Source organism: Lagopus leucura, unplaced genomic scaffold (genome assembly GCF_019238085.1).
Source record: "Lagopus leucura isolate 7727_CA_CO unplaced genomic scaffold, USGS_WTPT01 Super-Scaffold_1, whole genome shotgun sequence".
In the NCBI taxonomy this organism is placed as follows: domain Eukaryota; kingdom Metazoa; phylum Chordata; class Aves; order Galliformes; family Phasianidae; genus Lagopus; species Lagopus leucura.
Genome location: NW_024962250.1, coordinates 6,187,171 through 6,210,031, shown reverse-complemented (window position 1 = coordinate 6,210,031; position 22,861 = coordinate 6,187,171). Strand labels below are relative to the sequence as shown.

At 44.3% G+C, this 22,861-nt stretch overlaps 1 protein-coding gene across 13 annotated transcripts in view; it reads left to right on the top strand.

The window, feature by feature from the left end:
* Positions 1-797: 797 nt before the first annotated feature.
* Positions 798-22,861, top strand: part of MADD (MAP kinase activating death domain) — a 70,451-nt gene continuing 48,387 nt past the window's right edge. For all 13 annotated transcript variants that reach the window (XM_042872027.1, XM_042872003.1, XM_042872011.1 and 10 more), the window contains exons 1-7: positions 798-838; positions 12,289-12,477; positions 15,498-16,115; positions 18,693-18,996; positions 19,321-19,452; positions 20,647-20,760; positions 21,459-21,539. In XM_042872027.1, coding sequence (XP_042727961.1) covers positions 12,416-12,477; positions 15,498-16,115; positions 18,693-18,996; positions 19,321-19,452; positions 20,647-20,760; positions 21,459-21,539 — 1,311 coding nt within the window. In that variant the 5' untranslated portion in view covers positions 798-838; positions 12,289-12,415. The remainder of the gene's footprint in view (positions 839-12,288; positions 12,478-15,497; positions 16,116-18,692; positions 18,997-19,320; positions 19,453-20,646; positions 20,761-21,458; positions 21,540-22,861) is intronic.

Sequence of the window (22,861 nt, the reverse complement as noted above, 5' to 3'; positions counted from 1 at the left end):
CTTTGGCTTCTCCATCCCTCTCCAGTATCCTGGAAGCAAAGTCTTTTGACTGCATTTTTTTTATGTGCAAACGAGTACAGGGTTAATTTCTAGTTTTATAACCGCTTCTCAAATGGGAGCTGTTAGCCTGGGGTAAGTGGGTACGCGGAGATAAATCAGTGGTGCTTTAGTATTTGCAGAGTGCTGCCCACTGCTCCAAGTCTCTAGAGTTGCTCGTTGGGTGCTGGAGAAGCTGGGGCGGTTGAAATGCCTCCTGCAGGGGTGCTGGGGGGCAGCCCTGTGCTTGGATGGGTGACACAGCCGAGCTTGTGCAGTCTGTGCACGTGGGGGGTGGGGCAGGAAGAAAGTCTCAGTTCCTCTGCCAGGTGAGAGCACGGCTATGGGACACCGAAGCCAGGGTTGTGGGTTTTTTAACCAATTTTTTGTTTGTTTTAAACCACTGGAATATCGGTGGTAGTTTTGGTTGGTATAAAGTTCAGAACGCTAAACCTCGAGCTCGTCCCACCACGGCTCCCTCCCAAACCAAGGCCCACCAGGAAGCAGCTCTCACATTTCACTCCTTGCTGGGGCAATTCCTAACGCCTGCCACTCACGCTGGCCTCGTTTGCACGGAGCCAGGCCTCACTCTGATGCCGCACCTCGGGGGGGCCGCACGCCGCGCTACGGCGCGGCGCCCACGGCCGGGAGGTACCTGCCTACCCCCCGCCGCCGGTGTGAGTGGTTCGTTCCGCCCCTCCCTCTCTTCCTCCCTGCGGCCGGCGGTGGTGCGTTCCGCTCCCGGCGCTCGATGCGGAACTGCCCGAGCGGCGCAGAGCGGCTGGGAGCGGCGGCGGGGCAGGTGAGCGGGCTGTGGAGCGTCGGGACCTGCGGGCGCGAAGACGGGCTGGGCGCCTCCTCGGGTGATTCGCCTCGGCTGTCCCCCGGCCGGGCGGGCGTCGCGGTGATGCTCGGCGGGCCGCGAGCCCTTCCGCGGGGCGCCGCGGGGCGGGACCCGGGTGCCGGCTGTGGCTGCGCGAGGAGGGGGCGCGGCCGCCGGTGGCTGTGAGGGGTCGGCGCGCGGGCGGCAGCTCTGGGCCGCGGGCTGCGCTCTGTGGGGCGGTCGGGATGGGGAGGGGAGAGGAGGGGGGTCCGGAGCGGAGGGGTGAGCGAGGAGTGCCCTGCTGCGGCGTGACTCGAACAGCGCTTTCGCTCGTCGGTTTGCAAACGGCGGAGCCTCCCGTTTCCCGAGACAATAGAGTGGGAAATCCGCGTTATGTTAGGTAATCTCTTAAGAAGTTACGTGTAAATCGAGAGCGTTCTCCTCTTGGAAATGGCCGTCACCACTTTGCCGTGTCGTGTTGTCAGACAGAAGGGAGAGGAGCCCTCCGCGGCACTGTTGATGTGGACTCACGATAACGAGGCGCTCAGGGAAATGACAGGCTTGGAAGCGAGCCGCTTCGCTCCCAGGCTTTCTTCTCCCTATTCCCCCTGAGCGTCGCCCGTCCGTCTCGCTGCTGTCGGGCACGCACGGAGCAGCGCGTGCTGCACATCGCATCCCGGGGAGGTGGGACGGAGCTGTGCGTGTCGGCGCGCTGTGCTTCCCCGCCGAGCCAGCCATTTTCTGTGCAGCCCGGCCGGCGCTTCTGCTCACCTGCGCTCCGTGTCCTTGCCGTGCTCTCTGCAGCATCGCTTATCTGCGCAGAGGCAGCTGCTCGAGCGGGAGCGAGGGGAGGGAAAGCGTGTTTCGGTGTGCTGAGGGTCACATAGCCAAAGCGATGTCATTCAAATGCAGGTCGTTTGGGAAGCGTCTCCATTTTCGGCCTTCGTGCTGGTTGAGCCTTGGGGACTATTTTGGGCAGGCATAAGAGGTGCTGGCGGTTTTCAGCACTAATGAAAATCTGCAACCCTGACACATCAGGGAGGGCATCCAAGGCAACCAGCACAGCAAAAATGCAGCTCTCGCAAGATCCCATCTTGCCATCATCTGATGGCTTGTTATGTAATTCTGAACAGATCGATCATTACTGCTATAAATTGTCCTTTTGCTTTATAGTTGGAAAATGTGTAGCTCTCGAATCCAGTTTAATCACTTTACAATTAATTACACGCTCCTCACACATCTTATTGTGTGTGTAACAAAATGCAAAATCATCAACAAGTCTCGAACATGCTTTTTTTTTTTAAACAATATAGTTTTGTCTTCACTAAAAATTGTTGTAGGTACTTCTCCACTATTGCAGAAAGTCAGGGCTTCTGTGCTTTTAGCAAGTTAACGTCCCAAGTTGCACGTTTGTGTTGGCTTTCACACCATTACTTTTAAAAAGAGAAGGAAAATTGTGTCCCCACTGACAGAACCTCATCTTCATAACACACACAACATGGCCCCTTCTGATGGTGAGTTATGTGATGAAGGTTTTGAATGGCAGTGAACAGAAGGCTCTGTAGCAAGCTCTTCTGCTTTCAAGTTTTTATAGAAAAACAGGAGTAAATATTTTGTGAGGCCAACCTCTTCTGCAGCCTTGATCCCGTTCTGCAGTTCCTTTGGAAGGAAGCAGGCTGTGTCTGTGATGAAGTCCAGCCTAAGTCTCCTCAGAAGGATGCTGGAGAAATGCTGAGGAAATAAAGGTTCCAGAGACATTAAATAGTAAGCCTTGCCAAAGTAGCTTTTTGCTTTATTGGATGTTGGGATTGATGGCAGAATGTATTGGTGCATGCCAAGTTTTGCTTAGAACACTGTTTGTATTGCCATTCTAAATTGAATTAAAATTGGCTTTGATTTGATCTCACTTGGGGTTGGGGACATGCAGGCTCCTCATTTGTAGCTCTTTCCCTCTCATCTTGCCTCATCAAATAGGTATAGGTGGGATGTGTTAGGCGATACTTCTGCAGAGGTGCTGTGTGGCCTATTTAATATCCTGTGCAATGAGTCAGTTGAAAAAACAAATATTTATGAAATAAAAAGGGTGTAAATTTGTGTCACTTGGCATTACGGCTGATGTTACCTGTAGATACGTTACCATGGCGTGCTGTAGTGCTTTTACTAGGGGGGTAGTGCCACCTGCCCACAGGATGGAAAGTGATACTTCTCTGTAGGTATGGAGCTGAATGTTTCACTTACTTTCCACTATACGTATGTTACAGCCTGGAGTAATTCCTGGCTGCGTCCTCTGCCTTACTGGTGTGACATTTAGGATACGTTACATTTAGAATGCATTGCATTTCTGAGCAGCCCGTTTGCTGGAAAGCCTTTGACATCGTTACTCAACACAAAGGCAGAAAATGCAGAATGAGTGGGGGTTTGCAGAGGTGAGGAAAGGTTATAGAAACAGGAGGAACTCTTAATATGTAAGAAAGCATTTGAAAGCTAGAATCAAATCTTAATGTGTAAGATTAACTTCCACAGTTAAGCAGTCTCCATCTTTCTCAAAGTGCAAGTTCTCATGAAGGAAAAGCATTGTTGGTGACCTAACAAGAAGTGAAATAAAAGTAAGCAGCACGAGGCTTCAGTCGGAAGAGAATGTTCTTAGTGGGATAATCTGGTAATGTGTGGAATAATTGTGGTGTTTGTTTGATCACAGAAGGGTTTGCAGCTTTTCCTTCAGTGCCTTAAGAGCTATGAAGAGGTGTGTGGTGGTGACCTTCTTGTGTGCTCTCTGTAACTGAGCCTCTGTAATTCTGCTACTCTTTGCTCTGTTGGCTGAGAGAGAAAATAATTTGGGAGATAGGAGGTTCTCTGTCACTTGGGGCCTTTAAATCTGTTGTGAGCGTGTGAAAATTACTCTTGATAATCAAGAAATGTGCTCCGGGTTTGTTTCTTGGAGCTGGACTAGTTGACTAAAACTACATCCCCTGCAAGTAGGAGGGCTCATGCTGCTGTGAGCTCTGGTGTTTCCTCACAGCTAGGGCTCCCAAACTGGGGGCTGTGCCTTTTGAGGCCAGAACTCACAGAGTTGTGAGGTATTGTGTTAATTGCTGCTACGTTTCCTTTTCTCATCTGCTAGCAGCACCGTTGCAGTGATGTAAGAGTAAGAAGAGCCGCTTGCATGCACCCAGAGTTCCTGTTCTGAGGCAGTTCTCTTGCTGTGTTCTTAGGGACTGCAGTCAAGTGAGAGACTGGTGCTTTTCTAGGCCAATATAAGGAAAAGATGCAATCAAAAGATCATTGTGGCAGCAAGGAGCAAAGGTTTATGGTTTTCTTTTCTTTCACAGTCTTCAGTGTTCACAGCTGGGGCAGTCCTCAAAAAAGAACCAGTCATCACCTTGCCTTGGGTCAGTCCTGTGGTGGTTGTTGTGATTTCTCTTTTCTGTGTTGTTTATGACCTAATTTCTGAATACTTTCTCTAAATTGTATTTGGGATTTCAATCTTGTTTTTTTTTTTTACACATGGGGCAGAGATATCCAGATTGTTGGGAAAGCATCTGATGCTCTCCAGAACTGAGTGTTGTCTGATGAGCAGAACAGCCTTTTTTCTTAAACTATGCCTTTTCTTTGTCATATCTGTGAGTTCAGCAGCAGTGTTGCACAGCATTGCAAGCCCTTTATCATTTTTGTCACTGTCTTTGTTGCATTCTGCTTCTGTTTTCATGCTAACTGAATTTCCCACTGCCGGTATCAAATGGTTGTCCTTCACCTTACATGTAACTTTGACATCTGCTTGCCAGGGTTGGTTTGACTTGCTCCAGAGAGGTTCCTGTGGGGTGGGATGGAAAGTTTTGCCTCTTTTGCCTCGTTGTCTCATCAGGTAATGGGAGTGCTTTTGGTGATGAAGACCTTGCATTTCATCAGAATTACTTCATGCAAGGAAGTAATTCAGGACAAGGGCACGGCCACTCTGCTGCAGTGTCTGTATCAGTTTCCTCTCAGTAGTGGTTAAACCATGCTTGGGGCATTCGTGTTCTTCTCACAGACCATCTTGTTTCTCCCTTCTGACTCATAAGATGGACCCAGCAGACATGGTGCTTCCTCTCCCTCTGGCAGGGTGACTCTGGGAGACCCCCTCAGCTTCTTCTGTCCTTTGCTGGCCATGAGGGGTGTTGGAGGCCGTTCTGTCTCTTCTGGGCTTGGATCTCGCTTTGCTCGTGTTTGCGTGTGGGTGAGTGTAAGATGACATCCCACCTAGCACAGCTCTGCAGAGAGTAGGCTTTGCTCTTGGCTCTGCTTGCGGCTTTGACCAGCTGGTACTATCGTTTGTCACAACAAGTAGTAGTAGGATCAGACTGGGAGTAGGAATTTCAGCTCTTGCACAGTGTTTATGGAAAAGAAGAGGAAGGCGTGTAGACAGAAGGAGTAATTAAGGTGGGTGGTATGTGGAGGGAGAGCGAGGTAAGGCAGAAGTGATGGGATCTTGTGGGTACCAGTGCCGAGGCTGAGAACAGCTGAATAATTTATTTCAAAGACTCGTGTTTATTTGCTCATTCTCAGCATTTCAGTGTTTCTATGCTGGCTGAATTTGCCCCGTTTCAGTCCCATAATCAGTCTTTATTGTAGGAACCCCATGATGTGTGCCAGTTGTCCTGCTGTGGCCCACAATCGGCACAGCTTGAAGCCTGCGTGTGGACAGAAGCTGCTGGTTGCTGCCTCCTGGCCGTGTGTCTGCCCCACGTCTCTTCCTCTCTCACAGAAGGCCCTTCTCTGAGCTCCCACAACTGGGAGGAGATGGGCAAGAGCAAAGACACTGAATAATTTAGGAGCTGTGCTTGCATCCAGCAGTTCTCACAATTTAAATACCATGTGCTGTGCTCTGTTGTCTTCTTATTAATTCTTAATAAGGCTATGCAATTGCATTGTTGGGCTTCTAGAAGAAGCTGCTGGTGGTCATGATATGGGCACTCTGGCTCACTTGTCCTGTGCCAAGCTGATGGAAGTGCCTGGGCTGCCTCTGCAGCGGCTGAGGAGGTTTCTCAGCTCAGAACTCAAGTTGGAAGCTGTTCCAGTTTGGAAAAGAGCATAATCCCATAGTGGCTGCGGAAGGTGAAACTAATTTAGTTCAAGGGCTTTCTGTAGGTTTTGATTGGTTGTTGTATTTTTTCTCTCTGCAAAGTGTACAAGCAGATGCTAGTGGAGATCTGAGGAACAATAAAGAGCTGATGAGGTAGAAATAAATGATGTGGCTTTTGTGTTTTGTTATGGCGGTATCGTGCAAGAGTGGGGGAAATGGGCAGATTTGGAAGAAGCAGAAGGCAGAGATCCAAAGCACTTTTGTTGCTGTTCTGTACTGCAAATCTCCAGAGATTAATGGTATCTAAAAGATGAATTTAAGTGTGAGCCGTGCGCTCAAGAGGACTGGCTGGGTTGGCAGAGGGCCCTTTTTGCCAATATTCCTGTTCCCTGAGATCTGCGAGAGGGAAGGAGAGTAGGGGCTGCAGCCTGAACCAAAGGGCTTCCAGTGAAGGTGGGGCTAAGGCTGCAATCTGTTGTTGTTTTTTTTTGTTAATGACAAGTAATGTAAAAGTGTGTGCTTCTGCATTTCTCCAGCATGAGTTTATTGTTGGTGGTTTTCCCCGGGAGTGCACTAGAATAAAATGGATAACAGTATTCGCATGTCATTCTTCCTCACCCTCTTGTCCCTGGAGACCAATTCAAGAGCTCTTGTTTGTTCTTGTTTCTTCTTTTTGGAAACAATTAGCAGATGAATGTCTGGGCCATGCAGTTCACAAACACCTGCTGCTGGATGCAGCCATGCCTATGGGACAAGGGCTGCTACGTGCTTTCTGCCATCTGCAAGTTACCTCTAGGATCGCACATTTCTGCTGGCACACTTTTTGTGCTGCAGTGAGGAACCAGCAGCAGCAGCTGCCTGCAGGAGCACTGTGTGTACCTCGGGCACAGGATCTCATCGGCTGCAGAGGGTCCTTGCTTTCAGTGACCAATAGCAGCTTCTGATCCGCGTAGCATTTGTGCACACAGAAAACCTTGCCGGCGAGGAGCCTCTTAGTGCGTTGTGGACACAGTGGTGCCACCGGGGTCAGTGAGAGCGTACCCCGGCAGTCCTTGTGCTGGGGTGAGGCCTGGCAGCAGTGCTGGGAGCTTGGTGCAAGGGGTGGAGCGCGGCCGCCGTGCCATAAATAGATCCAGCACGCCGAGATCTGGGCACGAAGATTGGGTTGCTATGGAGATTGAGCTGAATCAGATTACCTGCGGCTCTGCTTTTACAGCTTGCGCATATGTGGTGGCTGCGTGGTCGCGCGTGTGCAGCAGGCTGCTGTACCCAGGCTGGAACCGGGGGAAGCGAGGAGCAAAGCAGCTGAAGGGCTGGCATATGCCAAATCTGTTACCATAACAACCAAGAACCTGAGCCAGGCTGGCTTCAGGCTTGCCGTGCTCTAGAAAGGCTCCTGACTCTGCTGTGTGATGCTTCTGCTTGTGAGCTAATTCTGGCTGTGTTAAGTCTGTCTGTGCAAGCTGCCTCCATTTTGCTTGGAATACCGCTGTGCAGGCTAAAGCTGCATCTGTACTGTGTCAGGCGTGTTTTCAGTAGGGCAAAGAGGTAATATCACTGCAGTAGGAAAGGAAGAAATCTGTACAATATTCACATTCTTCCAAAGAGTTTCTGAGGGCGTCATTCTGTATCTCTGCAAACTGTTTTCCCACTTAATTTCCTAAGTTTTTTCAATTCAGTTTAGCATGTCTTTTTCCTCAGCCTTTATGGATACGTGGAAAGTGCAAACAGTTGGGATGCATCTGCTGCTTTATCCATAAGAAACTCTTACTGACTCAAGTGATGCTGTCTCCCATTGAGGATGCTTTTAGAATGTGCCTGTAGTCCTCTGCTGAGCTGTTTCTGAGATGTATGACTACTGCTAAGGCGTTTCACAGAGCCACCCCTGTATTGTAGGCTACTCATGCTGGATAAATATACCATCACCTGTTTTAGGTTGGTTTGCAATACTTTGAAAATGCCTTTTTTTCTCTCTCAGTTGTACCAAGGTGCTACTATCTGTTTAAGAGTCACGCATTGCTATCTTGGCAAGGTGAATGGTAACAAAAAATGAAGCAACTGCACTAGTATAGCAAGTCCATCCAGATCTGACTTCAGAAATTGTTCCACCTTCTGTCAATCTCTTCCATTGGGTTCAGGAGGAGGAGGTATTCTCAGCCCATAACATCTAGAATCAGAGAATCTTGGAGTTGGAAGGAGCCCTGAAAAGTCGTTTAGTCCAACCCACTTTTCTGTAATGAACACGGACACCTACAGCTAGATTAGGTTGCTCAGAGCACCAACCTTGAATGTCTCCAGGGACAGGGCATCCACCACCTCTCTGGGCAGCCTGTTCCATTGCTTCACCATCCTTATTGTTAAAAATTTCTTCTTTATATTTGACCTAAATCCAATATCTAAATCTCCTCTTTTAGTTTGAAACCGTTTCCTCTTGTCCTTTCAGCGATGCATGGCAATGGGGCAAGGGGAAACGGCCACAAACTGAAGCACAGGAAATTCCACATGAATGTGCATAAGAACTGCTTCGCAGTAAGGGTGACAGAGCACTGGAATAGGCTGCCCAGAGAGGCTGTGGAATCTCCTTCTCTGGAGAAATTCAAGACCCACCTGGACACCCACCTGTGCAACCTCATCAAGGGAGCCTGCTTTGGAAGGTTGGGGAGTTGGACTTGATGTTCTCTGGAGGCCCCTTCTAGCCCCCCTAATTCTGTAATTCTGTCACAACAGACTCTGTTAAAAAGTCTGTCCCCTTCTTTCTTATAGACCCCCTTTAGATACAGAAAGGCCGCTTTCTGGTCTTCCCAGAACTCCAGGCTGAACAGCCCCAGCTCACTCAGCCTGTCCTTGAAGGAGAGGTGTTCTGTCCCTTGGATCATTTTTGTGTCCTTCCTCTGGACATGCTTTGACAGGGTCCACGTCTCTCCTGCACTGAGGACTCCACATCAGGACACAATACTCCAGGTGAGGTCTCACCAGAGCAGAGCAGAGGGGTAGGATCATCTCCCTCATCCTGCTGGCCACACTTCTTTTGATGCAGTCAAGGATATAGAGAAAGCTGCAGGGGCACATTGCAGGCTCATGTCCAACTTGCCATCCACCAATACCCCCACGATCTTTTCAGTGGGGCTGTGATGTATTCTCTTGTCTCCCAGATTATATTGATATTGGGGGTTGCCATGACCCAGGTTGCAGCACCTTGCACTTGGGTTTGTTGAACCCCATGAGGTTCATCTGGGCCCACTGCTCCAGCCTGTCCAGATCTCTCTGAATGAAATCCCATCCCTTGGGTGTGTCAGCTGCACCACACAGATAGATGTCATTAGCAATCTTGCTGAGGGTGCACTTGATCCCACTGTCGATGTCATGGATGAAGATGCTGAAGAGTACTGGTTCCAGTACTGATCCCTGAGGGACACCACTTGTCACCGATCTCCATCCAGACACCAAGCCGTTGACCACCACTCTCTGTGTACAGTCTCACAACCGATTCCTCATCCATTGAACAATCCACCCATCAAATTTATATCTTTCCAATTTGGAGAGAAGGATGTAATGAAGGCCCGTGTCAAAAGCCTTAGTGATGTCCAGATCGATGACATTGCTGGCTCTTCCCTTGTCCACTGATGCAATTACACCATCGTAAAAAGTGACAGGGTTGGTCAGGCAGGACCTGCCCTTGGTGAAGTCGTGCTAGTTATCCCATATCACCTCCCTTTCTTCCATATGTCTTAGCATAGCTTCTAGGAGGATCTTCTCCCTGATCTTCCCCATTACCAAGATGAAGCTTCTACCCTTCTTAAGTGAGTACTATATTGCTTTTTTCCCTGTCAGCAGGGACTTCACCTGACCACCATGACTTTTCAAAAACCGTCGAATGTGGTTTGGTGACTGCATCAGCCAATTCCCTTGGAACTCTGGGATGCATCTCCTCAGGATCCACTTGCCTTCTGCCTGTGTTCGTTGTGCTTGTAGGACCTCTGTAGTGTCTGGATAAAGGGCAAACAGCATTATGGGTTTCTTAGGGACACTATATTTTTATGGATGAAGCTGCTAGCAATGTTTAACATAGCTGTTAAGCAATGAAGGTGTAAAATGGCTCATGTGAGATAGAGGCTGTGTGTCTGTTGCTTTAAAAGCTTAGTGCAAGCAAAAAAGAGTATATGCTAGAACAGAAGTAATGGCTGGAAGTACACAGACTGAGAAGAAGAAGTCAAAGCTTCAGCGATAAAGTTCCCTCTAAGATTATTAAAATGTCTAAAAATGGATCAAAACTGTCATGAATAGTTCATACTGTTCTTCAGATTGCGTTGATTTAATTTCTACAATGAGTGAAATGGGGTTTTTGGCCATACAGGTGAGGTTGGCTGGTCCTGAGCTCCATGTTCCTGTTTCTGAGAACCAAGCAGACAGCTCTCTTGGCATGCTCAGGGTGTGTAATGTAGCAAAAGGAAACCTGTCAGCCAAACAGTGGGTGTTGAAACTCCTGGCCGTGTTTATGTCTGCTTCAGTTTCCAGTTTAGTTTGATTGGTATGAAGTATCTTGATTTCACAGTAAACAACATGCTAGGGTTCACTATAGATCTGAACTGGGTACAGATTGTCTTGGCTGGGTATAAATAGAAATCCGAGATGTTCCAGTGATGTTTTAGAACTGAGAATTTTGTTCCTTCTGGGTATGGTTTGAAATCTGGTCTTTTGCAAGATAACATTTCAGTGAACCAAAATTCCTATGGCTTCTATCCTGCAATTTTCGCTTTGTCCTTCGCAAACGTCCTCTTTTTTGGTCTTAGAAATTAATATCCCACTCTGTGCTCTTTACTTATGCAGTCAGTAAATTGTATTGTCTGATGTTGATTTATATTCTAAGATCCATATACTGCTGAATTGTGAGGTGCATACCATTCTGAACTGGGGTACTCAGAAGGCAGGGCTTTGCATCTGCCTGTTGCAAAATGGTCTCCTGCTAGCTTCATATCATTCTTTAGAGCAAATGTATTTAAATTCATGAAAACTTTCATATAGGTGAGTGTAAGACTGGGCTGTCAAATCTGCAGTTCAAATTATTCATTGACAAATTCCTCTATTCCTTGACGTTGTTCCTGTGGCTCTGTGTCTGCAAATAGAAGACACTTATAAGCGCTGCAGCCGCTGAGGTGTAGATGAGACGAGGACACAGCATTTGTGAGGACTAGTGCTGAGTATTGGTCTGACACAGATGTCTCTGATCTGATAAAGAGTTTTTCATGCTATTCTGTCCATCCTGTGGTGTGATGCATTTCCTGCTATGTGTCTTTATATAAACATATCTTTCTGGGAGGAGCTTGCAGAACACCACACGTTTTCTCCTTTGAGAAGTTCTGTCACAATCTAAAATGTGGTGTTCTGGGAATTTTGAAAATTAGCGTAGTGCCAATAAATAGAAGTGTTGTTTTGAGCACTTTTTGTCCCCAGTTACTGGAAGGCCACAGATTAGTGCCTGCTCTGGCCTCTGTCTTTGTGTCTGGCCACCTTTGTCAGCTTGCACCAGTTCCTGAGTGTTGCTGATGCTGCTGCAGTATGTGGGTAGTGCTCATCGTCACTAAACTGTCCTTATAAGTGCTTGGGTAAACAGCGTGATCCCTGCAACATGATGGGTTTCTGCAGTAGCTTTCCGTGGTAGCCTTCATTTTTGTTTCTCCCTTGAGCTGCACCTGCAGGGAGTTTCAAACAGCACTCAACAATTTGGCCTTCCAAGGGCTGGATCCAGTATATTTGTACAGAGGAAAGCACACTGCAGGGGCTCTGCTCAGAAAGAAATAACCTGGAGTTAAAGCAGCTTGAGAATAGGCCATCATGTCAAAGCCTATACCATCTCAGTGTCAAGATATTCTCAGTTCCAGTTCAGATGGTAACGTGAAAGGGGAGAAATAGGATAAACAACCAAAAGATCTTCATCAATCTTTGACCGCTTTCTGTTCTAATATGCTTAGTTTGTAAAATCCAGAGGAAGGATGGTAGCAGATCTGAGGAGGAACTGCAGGTGCAGGGAAGAGCAGGGCTGTAGTGCCTGTTTGTGTTGGCTGCAGTGATTCAGCTGTGGTGTGTGGCTGCAACGAGGAGCAGGAAGGTGAGATCCTGCAAATACTGGTCTAACACTCTTTGGTTGTTGCCGTCACCCTTCTAGATACTAAATCTCTGAAGAAGAAATCCAGAAAAGGGAAGGTGGACGTTTAATGCCAGATTGTGTATTTATACTGATGAAAAGAAAGAGGTCTGTGGATGGCCATGACTGCCTAAAACACAGACTTTTAGGAAATGTAAATCATACGTGTGTCTATGTATTTGGTGTTCTTGATTGTGCCTCTGACACTCTTGCTTTTCTTGATTATAGGTTGAACTTGCTGGACATTTCCAAGTGAATTGCTCCCTGGGGCAGTTGCTCACAGCTGACTGGACAACGGGCTGCTGGGCTGATGAACGGCAATTCACTGAGATGACATAGAAAGGGGTCAAGGACAATGGTGCAGAAAAAGAAAAGCTGCCCTCGGTTACTCGACTACCTTGTTATCATTGGAGCCAGGTAATGTAGAAGATTCTCGGCTGTGCTTTTGTGTAGGCAGTAGAGTGGGAACTTAAGAGGCCACACTTTGTGCGCAGAAAGTGTTGTCTGGAATGAATGCAGACTGGGGGCATGCAGTAGGACTAGGGCATTTTTTGAAAGATACTACTGCACTTAGAGCTTTTTAGCTTGTGGTTTGGATCCTCCTCTTCAAGGATCTACGAAGAGTGACTAAGAATAGCCCGTTTATATATGGCTCTGCTGGCTTGTATGTCTAATTGTCTTTGCTTCTGTTGACATCAGAACAGGGTGATTCACAAACTGAAAATACTGAAAGCTGTGTGTAAGCAGAATGCTAGTGGGGGTTACTTCTCTAACTTTTGAAGAGTAATCTGTAAACTCAGTTTAAAAAAGTCTGAAACTTGCCTTACTTGTCTGATTCTCCTTCTAATACTTTTAGCCTCATAGAAACTACATTAATGCTTTTAATTTTTTTTTTTTAAGTCTTATTAGTTATCAATTAATAAAATGTTACACTTATCTGCTTAAGGAGTGTATAGAATATGGGGTTGGTGTGCTTTTCGTCTAATGTGCAGGTGCACAGCAAATGTTATTTTTCTCCTTTCAAGATTTGTGTGGTAAATTTCTGCCAGTTTATTTAATGGATGTGCTACAAAGTGTACTGTACTTTCATTTCTGAACATAAGTGGTTTTTGTGCATCAGCTTGTTGCTTTACCTATTTTCTTTTTGAAATGCTTTGAGTGCAATATTGAGACTAAGTGGAGGAAATGATGCAAGTAATTTCCTAAGTAGTAACTGTTTTATTATTGTATTTTACTGGCAGAGTAATTTGGTAGTTTAATTATTTTCTCATTGTCTGTGGGGAAAAATAACCCAGTTTTCAGTATATAGGTCAGAAAGTGACTAGGAAAAGAAGGAAAAAATGTTGACTGCCTCTTCCAGTGATGCTCATAGTTTCATCTTTTCTCAATTAAGGATTGACTAGCATCAGTTCTGGACTCCCACACTGCTCTTGCCTTTTGCTAGGCAGTAGATGCTAGATTGCTGCTACTTGGAGACCTGTTGTCTCATGTATCAGGTGCTTCAACAGCTGCTAAGGACAGGAGGTAGCCTTCCTTAGGTAGTCCGTGTGTCTTTTACTATTACAGCTTGTTATCCACAGCACATCAGTAGCAATGTCTTTTGAAAGTATTCTGTTTTATTAGGTGTAATTCTTCTGAATGTCTGAGAAGACTTGTCTTTCTGTCTTTAGTGCATATTACTGCAAAGACAGTGATAGCTTACATGTATATTATACATATATACTGGTACTTCGTTGGTGACTTTTTTTAACCATTTAGTATCATGCCTACTAAATCCTAATTACTGTAAAAATGTCAGAACTTGATAGCAAAGGGGTCAAGCCAGAAAGGGATTGATTGGGAAACATTTTCCGTCCTTCACTTTCTGGATCTCATATTATGCTTCCAGCAGTTATTATTTGCACAACATTCGCAGAAAAACTGTGGTGGGAGGATAGTTAATGCCTTCAAAGAATATGTTCATTTGCTGGAAGAAGCAGAAGTAAACAGTTTTGTCTGTCTTCTTTTGCATTCCATTAGTGATTTGTTGTACAGTGTTCAATGAGGCACAGTAGTAAATAGGTCTGTGTATTACTACCCAGCTTCTGTAATAACTTGCACTTCAAATCCAACTTAATAATCAAGCACAGTCACCTTGCTTGCTTGCCAGAACTTTTTAATGAAAATTTTACAAGGTGATGTTTTGGGTCCATGGAACTTGTTAGGAACTGTGTTGCTAACTTATTGGAAGTCAGTGTAACTTAGAATTACTAAAATAATAATAAAAAGTTTTATTGTGCTTCAACTAATAAATGAAAGCCTTTTTTGTATGCTAGAATCACTTGGTCAATTGACTCTTTGCCTGACTACAGGCAGCTGTATTTTTGCTGTTTTTCTTTCTGTTTGCTTTCATTCTCTTCCTCCATTCCTACTGGAAAAGCATTACCATTCTTCTTTTTTCCTGTACTTTTTAGCTTGTGATTACAGTGTGTTTCTACTGGAATTATTAAAGCTTATTGCATGTTCTATGGGGAGGAAAGTATTTAAAAAGTATTGTGTTGGCTCTGCTACAGTTGTGTTACACCAGCTTTCTTTTGTGAAACCTGGTAAAATTGTAGTGTTGCTTCCATGACTGACATGGAGTTTTACTCCTACCTTGGGGGGCCTCCTTTGTTTGCCTTGGCAGGATATTGTGATAAATTATTCTTAGAAACCTCTCAGGAAACAGTCCAGATGTCTTCATTATGTCCTCCTCGTATGTCAGCATAAATTCCAGGGATGTGGGATAGGTGGAACAAGGGGACACAGGTTTACATGTTACTGGTACTGTAGTGCTGCTTATACGAGCACTGAAACAATATTCTGCAGGGCAATGGTAAGATCTAGAATGTTACCTGTAATAACCTAATGTATCACTCCATCATTTATTTGATTCTTCTCCTAGGAAATCCTTGGTTTTCTCAATTAGATTTTCTTGCATATATATATTTTTTTCTTTCTTGGTCATCCATTGGATTTTCATCTGACTATGTTTGGAGATGGAGATTTTCTACCCAAGTATTCCCTCTCCCATGCAGTTAAACTTGTTTTGGAAATCAAAGTCAGGGAAATGGGACAGTACAATATTCCCCTAGGAACAATGTACTCCCGAAACTCCTTTTTTGACTCAAAGGAGTCAGCAAGCAGAGTGGCTCCTTGTTGGGCCTTGATAATGATGGTGTAGACTTTTTTTATTTAAACATTTTGTGATCGTTGGGCTTATCCTAGATTGAGAACTGTAGCTAGTGACTGAGGTGCTGTATTTTCTCTGGATGTTAGGATTGAGAACAACCAAAGATAAAGCTGACCTTGGAGGCCCCTGACGTGTCTATAGTGAGATAACAAAAATGTTTTGTGATGTTAACTAACTCTGTATGCTTGTCGTTTTTCCTTTTTGTTTTGATTTGTTTCTTTTGCAGGCAGCCAAGCAGTGATAGTGTTGCTCAGACTCCTGAGCTGCTACGACGTTATCCTCTGGAAGACCACGTGGACTTTCCTCTTCCACCTGACGTTGTGTTCTTCTGCCAACCAGAAGGATGCCTGAGTGTGCGGCAGAAACGCATGAGCTTCCGTGATGACACTTCTTTCGTCTTCACACTCACAGACAAGGATACGGGTGTCATTCGCTATGGAATCTGTGTCAACTTCTACCGTTCCTTCCAGAAGCGAGTACCCAAGGAGAAGGGAGAAGGCACAGGAGGACATCGAGCTCCTCGGGAGGGACAGAAAATGGCTAAGTCTGGGGATGCGTCTGCACCCCAAGAGGATGTGGGCACTGAGAGTTCAGAGAGTGGTTCTTCACTGCAGGCCCCAAGTACAGAGCCTACCCCAGATGTGAACCGGTCTCCGCACAGTAAGCGTCTGGCCAAAGGCAGCCATCGTTCTCGAAACAGCACCCTGACTTCTCTGTGCATCCTTAGTCACTATCCTTTCTTCTCCACCTTCCGCGAGTGCCTGTACACCCTCAAGAGACTTGTGGACTGCTGTAGTGAGAGACTGTTGGGCAAGAAGCTGGGGATTCCTCGTGGGGTTCAGAGGTATGTTGAGGGGGAAGAAAGAACTCTATCCTTTCTCTGTTTGTTTCCAAATGCCAAATTGTCATGGCAAATTGCTGTGATAGGTGAGGTTGCAGAAGACGTTGGTCTTCTGCAGTTGGCCTTCTGTTGGTGGTTGACCTTTTTGCTATTTTAATCTGAAATCACAATAGGAAAGGGAAATTTTTGTGCTGATTTGTGTAAGAATTCTTTATTCTGTCACCTGATCTGATTTTAGTTTTTGATATTAATGTGAAGGCACTATGCTGATAGCAACTGACACAGTTTCTTGGAAGCTGAGTGCTATTGCTGTGCTCATTGCTTTGGAGTATAAGCTCTGTAGGTAGTGCACATCTGGACTAGCAATTTTCTGACAGATTAGAAACAGTAAGAAATAACAGGGCGAATTTCAACTTAAAGCCAGAGGGAAGTGTTGAAAGTGTGTTTTATAGGTTTATGAGAAATAATCTGAACTTCAGCGTGAGAGAGAAGAGATAAGGGAAACAGGAATGTTTGAAAGAGATTGAAGTACAAGATTTGAGGAGGAGAGAGAGGAGAGACAGAAAACCAAGGAGTTGTCTGTGAAGCATATAGGAATGGAGGTTTGTAACAGCAAGTTAAACAGTATCTTGGTGTATTATCTGTTACTATAATGCTAGGTATGCAACAAAAGCTGTTGTGCTACATGGTACAGAAGGCATCAATTGTGGATGTATATTTGTATTATTGTGCCTAGCCTCTATGTTCCAGGAAGATATTTTTTCCTTTCTGACTCATGAATTAAACAGAGCAAATATAAAATGAATCTGTGGGGAAGGAGGGAATTATCTTACTGTGAAGGTGAATGGGGGCTGTGAGATAGTTTGTAATCTGAGTTTTATAGCTTTTTACCTTCCAACTTAAACTTGTCAAAAGTAAAATATGCCAGGGCTTCAGACACTTCTGTATTTATAAGTTCCTTTCCCCTTGTATTAAAGAGGAAATCTGCTCCTGTTCACAGTGTAGTAATCTACTTGATGGGTTGCTGCTCTAGAATAGTTCTAGGAGTGTCCTGGGTTTCTGACTGATTCCTGCTTTGACAGATTTATGACCTGAATCCACTGGTTGTTGGGGAAAAAGTGATTCTCTGAGAATGGAAATAATTTTATGACATTGAAGTATGAAGGGAGCTTATTTCATTATTTGGTTTAGTCTGATAATTCCTGAGGCAGAGAAGAGCTAAACTTTATGATTTTCTTCAGCTCTATGAACTCATCTGAATTTTGAAAGGAGTGTTGACATATTCTAGTGTTTGAATGGCATGTGGTATTTTAAAGACTTGCCGTTGTTGGACAAAGTTCATGGAGTTGAGAGAAGAAGAACTGAGTGACAGATGAAGATTGCTAAGCATCCATCAGTAGGAAGAGCAAAGCTGCCAGTTGGAATTACTGTGTGATTTGCGAGCTGTGATCTGGAGAAGTAGAGAGGTTTCAAAGTGATGGCAGAATAAGTGAAACTGAATCCTTAGGGCTTGCACAGAAGGTTTGAGTGTGCCATTAACAGCTTCGTGTCCTTTACATTACAAGTGGCTGAGGGGAAGCTGGTGGATGAGAAGCGTGGTGGTTTCACATTGCTCTTCTTTTGATCCTTCCAAATTTCTGTAATTTTTTAATCCTTTATGAGGCATCCAGTGCCGTTTTTGTGGGGTTTTTTTGTTTTTTTTTGTTTTTTTCTAATTTTTGAAGGTATAAACTGTAAGGTAGAACCTCTAATTTGAGCCATACTCTTCTAACGGATCTATTACAGTGACTGGAGATAATTATTAAGCTATTTCACAGTGGCTAGAACAGATTCATGACCATTGTGAATGCAGTACTGCAACATTAAGGGCTGAAATAGATTATCCAATTCACTTCCCTTGTGAGATCCAGTTTCAAATTTTGAAGCTCTTAAGGCCCTGAGCAACACTGTACACACTTTTTGGCCAGCCTGTCTGTGAGCTACTTGTTTGGAGGTTGATAGTTTAGGGCTTTTGGTAGTTAAATGGTTCCCAGCCAACTTTCAGAACTGTTTATTCTCAGCTGAAATGCAGCCGTTTCTGCCATGGGTTATTCATCTCAATACAAGGCAATTTGAGACTCAGTGTAAAAGTGTTTTATGATGCCAAAGCATCTGAGGCATCTTTATGTGGCTTATTTTTATTATCTCAGCTTATTAGTTCCTGTTCTTGCATAAGTTTGTAGAACTGGTGGAAGGAATCCAGTCATTCAGGCTGCTGTGCTTCTGGGCAAGATATGGGAGTACTCCAGTTACACGCTGAATTTCAAGCACCTGGGTAACCTTTATGAACCATCTAAATGAACGCACAAACTCTTGGGCCAGTGTGGCAAACTCGTGTTGATTTCTGCCTCAGAAAGATCCATAGTTCCCCACAGCTGTTGCAGCTGGTTTAAATCCCTGCCCTTCTCTTCCCTTGTCTGGCCTAGCATGTTAGCAGTGTCTTTTAATTCTTGGTGACTGCCCTTTCCCTTGAAGAGCCAAGCCAAATGGCTGTCAGAGGAAGCCATTGGAGTATTAATCTTCTCATTTCTCCCTCTGTAGGGATACAACGTGGCGGATTTTCACAGGCTCACTCCTGGTGGAGGAGAAGTCCAGTGCACTGCTACATGACTTGCGGGAGATTGAGGCGTGGATATACCGGCTGCTGCGTTCACCAATGCCTGTTGCTGGTCAGAAGCGGGTGGACGTGGAAGTTTTGCCGCATGAGTTGCAGCCAGCTTTGACCTTTGCTCTTCCTGATCCATCCCGCTTCACCTTGGTGGATTTTCCACTACATCTGCCTTTGGAGTTGCTGGGAGTGGATGCCTGTCTTCAGGTGCTGACCTGCATCCTTCTGGAGCACAAGGTAGGAAGGGAAGAGTTATCTTTGAAGCTTTACCCTTTCAAAAGCCAGGATAGATTGGAGAACATCTCTCTACTGGAATCTTTGATATTGATCTGCCTGGAGGGGTGGAAGAAAAATATCTTTCTGAGGAGCCTGTTTTGAAAAGTCTTGATTTTGCTTTAAAAAGCACATGAAGTTTTTTTTCAGATAGATTAATGGAGGGTCATTCCAGTTCACAGCCAACAAAACAGGGTCCTGTAGGCCATGATATTTTTATACCCCAGCGTGGGAGTATGGGAAGCAAATGGTTGCTGCAAAATCTAATGTGACTTTCTGTGTTTGCAGGTTGTACTGCAGTCCCGGGACTATAATGCACTCTCAATGTCTGTGATGGCCTTTGTGGCTATGATCTACCCATTAGAATATATGTTTCCGGTGATCCCTCTGCTCCCCACCTGCATGGCCTCTGCAGAGCAGGTGCATATTTTTCCTTCATTGGTCTTTTGCAAAGGATATTTCTGTTATCTCTGAAAACGTAGTAGTCCATGTTTCCATCCACCATGATTTCTGAGGGACTGTAATAAACACTGCCTTGCAAAGAATGTTCTTTGAGTACCACTGACTATTTTAATTGTATGTAACATTTTTCATTTAGGATATCATTAAAACCTGCTTGGTGAATAGTGCAGTTCAAAGAAGTAGCTTCTTTGAAACACCATGGATCTACAATATTATGACAAGACTTTAACACTTTCAGCCTTGTTGTCCCAACTGAATATTAAGGTTTGTTGGAGAGAGTCCGTAGTAGTACTTAAGGAATCTTAAGAGGTCATGATTCAAAGCTTAGAAACTTCTGCCTGCAGTTTATTTTTCTTGGAAGTAAAAAGTGTCACGTTACTTCAGCTGGGAGCCTGGATTTCACCAGTAGTCAGGAGTTCATTATTTTGTTTGGAAAGGCAGAATTGAGGCCATCTTTTTCCTTCAGTGCTATCCTGCAATTGACTATCTTGCAATTGATGCTGCAGATTTGTTCTTGTCCCTTGGAGATAACCAGGTTTTCTAGATTAAAGGATAAATTAGCCTCCCAAGCAGCTGATCTCAAGCTGTTACGTGTCTTATTGATTTAAGCCCTTTCCCTCTGCTGATCCCCTTGTCAGAAACAACAAGAAATTCCCCTTAGGTTTTCCACATACATTTATATTAAGAAAAAAATATGTTTCTTTTGTTTTTCTGCTTCCTAGACTTGTAATTTTGAAATTATATTACCACTATAAGGTAGGGGCAAGGATAAAGCTTTTGTAAGGGTAGTGCTATATTTACAACAGCATGGATTCAATTTGAGCTGAGGATGTACAAATGCATTTGGTTCATGGTGTTGTAAGCTGTTAGTTTTGCTAATTTTTTTCATTAGAGCTGTTTAGCTCTATAAAAAGTATATCTCTGAAAAAATTGTGATTTTTTCTTCTAGATGAGAATTAAAGCTCTTAGAGCAGGAGGGGTTTTTTATTTTCTATCATATGTCATCAATGACTTCTTTATCAGTGCTTTGTGTGTTGCCTCCTCTGCTGTAAACATACCATAGCTGTTCAGAAAAAAAAAAAAAAAAAGTTGGCAAGATATGGTGATATCAAATGCAGAACTTGTCCTTATTACTATATCTCTGTCTTTCAGTTGCTTCTAGCCCCTACACCTTACATCATTGGTGTTCCAGCGAGTTTCTTCCTTTACAAACTAGATTTCAAAATGCCTGATGATGTATGGCTTATTGACCTGGATACCAATAAGGTAAGCAATGCTCTTAAGGACTTGAGGCTTTGTTTCTGGATGACTGTGCTCTTCAACCAATATACACACTGAGAATTTAAGAATGCTTGTGCTTCTAGATTAGCCTCAGTCTGCCTTTGTCTCTTCTGTCCTAAATTTTATGATTTTGTTGCTTGTCATGTCTCATGTCTCTCCCTGATTCTTTTGTTCTTACAGCATTCTTTTTCAGTTAATCCATCTAGGTATTTCATAGAAGGTACAGCCTCTATAAGTGATTGAGCCATCTCCTTGGGTAACTATGGCCCTGCCTGCTATAGCCCTAGATAGGAATCTAGATCTGATAAGAGCCTTCCAGCAGCATCTTTTGTCATGATTCAAATGAGGCAAAGTATCCCACTTTCTACTGTGGCTACTGGAGCATGGGAAATGTGTATAACATCTTATGTTTAATGGAGATTATACAGGATGAGTATAGAGAAAGTGGAATAAGTCTTAAGTTTAAACAATAATCTTGTGATGTTTATGACATTGTAAATAATGTTAACAGTCATAAGAAAAGGAAAAACAAATTATTGATGCAGGGTTTTTTTTTTTTTGGTTTAAGTTTTATTTTATTCCTTTTATTCCTCAGTTTCAGGAGCAGCGGAGATGTAGGAGATTCTGTTTTGAAATGGATCCAGCTGGGCAGTTTTTCATTTGTTACCTGTGCTTAATTCCAGGTGATCGTTCCCACAAATGCAGAATCTTTGCCAGCGCTTCCAGAACCAGAAGCTTCAGAGCTGAAAAAGCATCTGAAACAGGTAATGAGCACTTTGGGGAACGGACTCAGCCTCAGTAAAATGTAGCAGATGTAGTGTTGCACAGCTCTTCTGCTGTACATGCTAAAAGCAGGCTTGCAACCTAGCACATCAGATGGTTGTGAATGAGGTATCAGACTATTAGAATGCACTTGTTCAAGAGGCTGGCCAATCAATAGAGTGGCTGATTAAAAGTTACAAGATTTCTGAACCCCCTGAGCTTTTCTGTGCTTTTCTACCATTACATTTTCTGACAAATCTAAATCTGAGGTTTTTGTTGTTTCAGGTCTGTGTAGTTTCTTCAAAGAATTTCATGGTCATTTTTGTTACCTGTTCATTTTTTTCTGTCTCTACTGCTTCTCCTTTTGTATAAGAAGCACAGGCCTAGGGATTTTCTGTTAGTGTATTTAAGGTGCCTTATTTATGTAGATGCACACAAAGAGCATCCCCATGTTAGAACACAGCAGCATTTTAAGCTTGAAAAGTGGTATTAAGTAACACAGTTATTAAGTGTTATGTATCCAGCTGCTGGATTTTATGCATACAGCTAATTTGGAAAAGCAAATGATTACTAAGGCCGATGACCACAGTTAATTTATTAGCCAGGTGTACAGTCCATGAATATAAAGATGTTATAATTATGAAATAAACGAGAGTTTGGCAAAGCGGATTACAATAACAAAAAGAGAATAGATAGAAAGCTTACCCTCATCCTGAGCTCACTGCAAAACTCACAGGAGGGATCTCCAGAAGAGATCCTTTTTCACTTGGTAGCCCTTAAACGGGATGTAGGAGAGGTGCAGCCAGGCTCCACGCCTTCTGGCGGCACAGGTGAATTGCTGAATTGCCTTCACCTGTGCTCCCAGGGCTGACTCATTGCTTGCCTCAGGTGATCAATCAGAGGTTCAGGCTGTGATTCAGCAGTTCCCATACCCCAGGTAAAAGATAGTTTGAAATGCTCTTGGGTGCAGTAGATGGTTTCTGTTTGTTACTGTTGTTTGGGGCTAATTTGTTTCTGGTTAGTGCCAGAAATTCCAGATTTCTCCTTTACATTTGCCATGTAGCATTAAACTCTGACTTGATCCATCTAGCTATGATCATCTGTGTTTTCCCTCCATTCACAGATCTGTTCAAGTTCTCAGTCTCTTCTCTCAGGTCCTGCTAAGCCATTAATCAGCTTGGGTCACCCTGGCTGATTGTGTCAAGCAGGTTTTATTTCTTTATTTCTGTTTTCCTTATGCATGCTGCATGCAGTATTTAAAGGTAAAGTTTCTTATGGACCTAATGAGGCCACCCCTTTCTCTCCTTATAGACCAGAAGAGCAA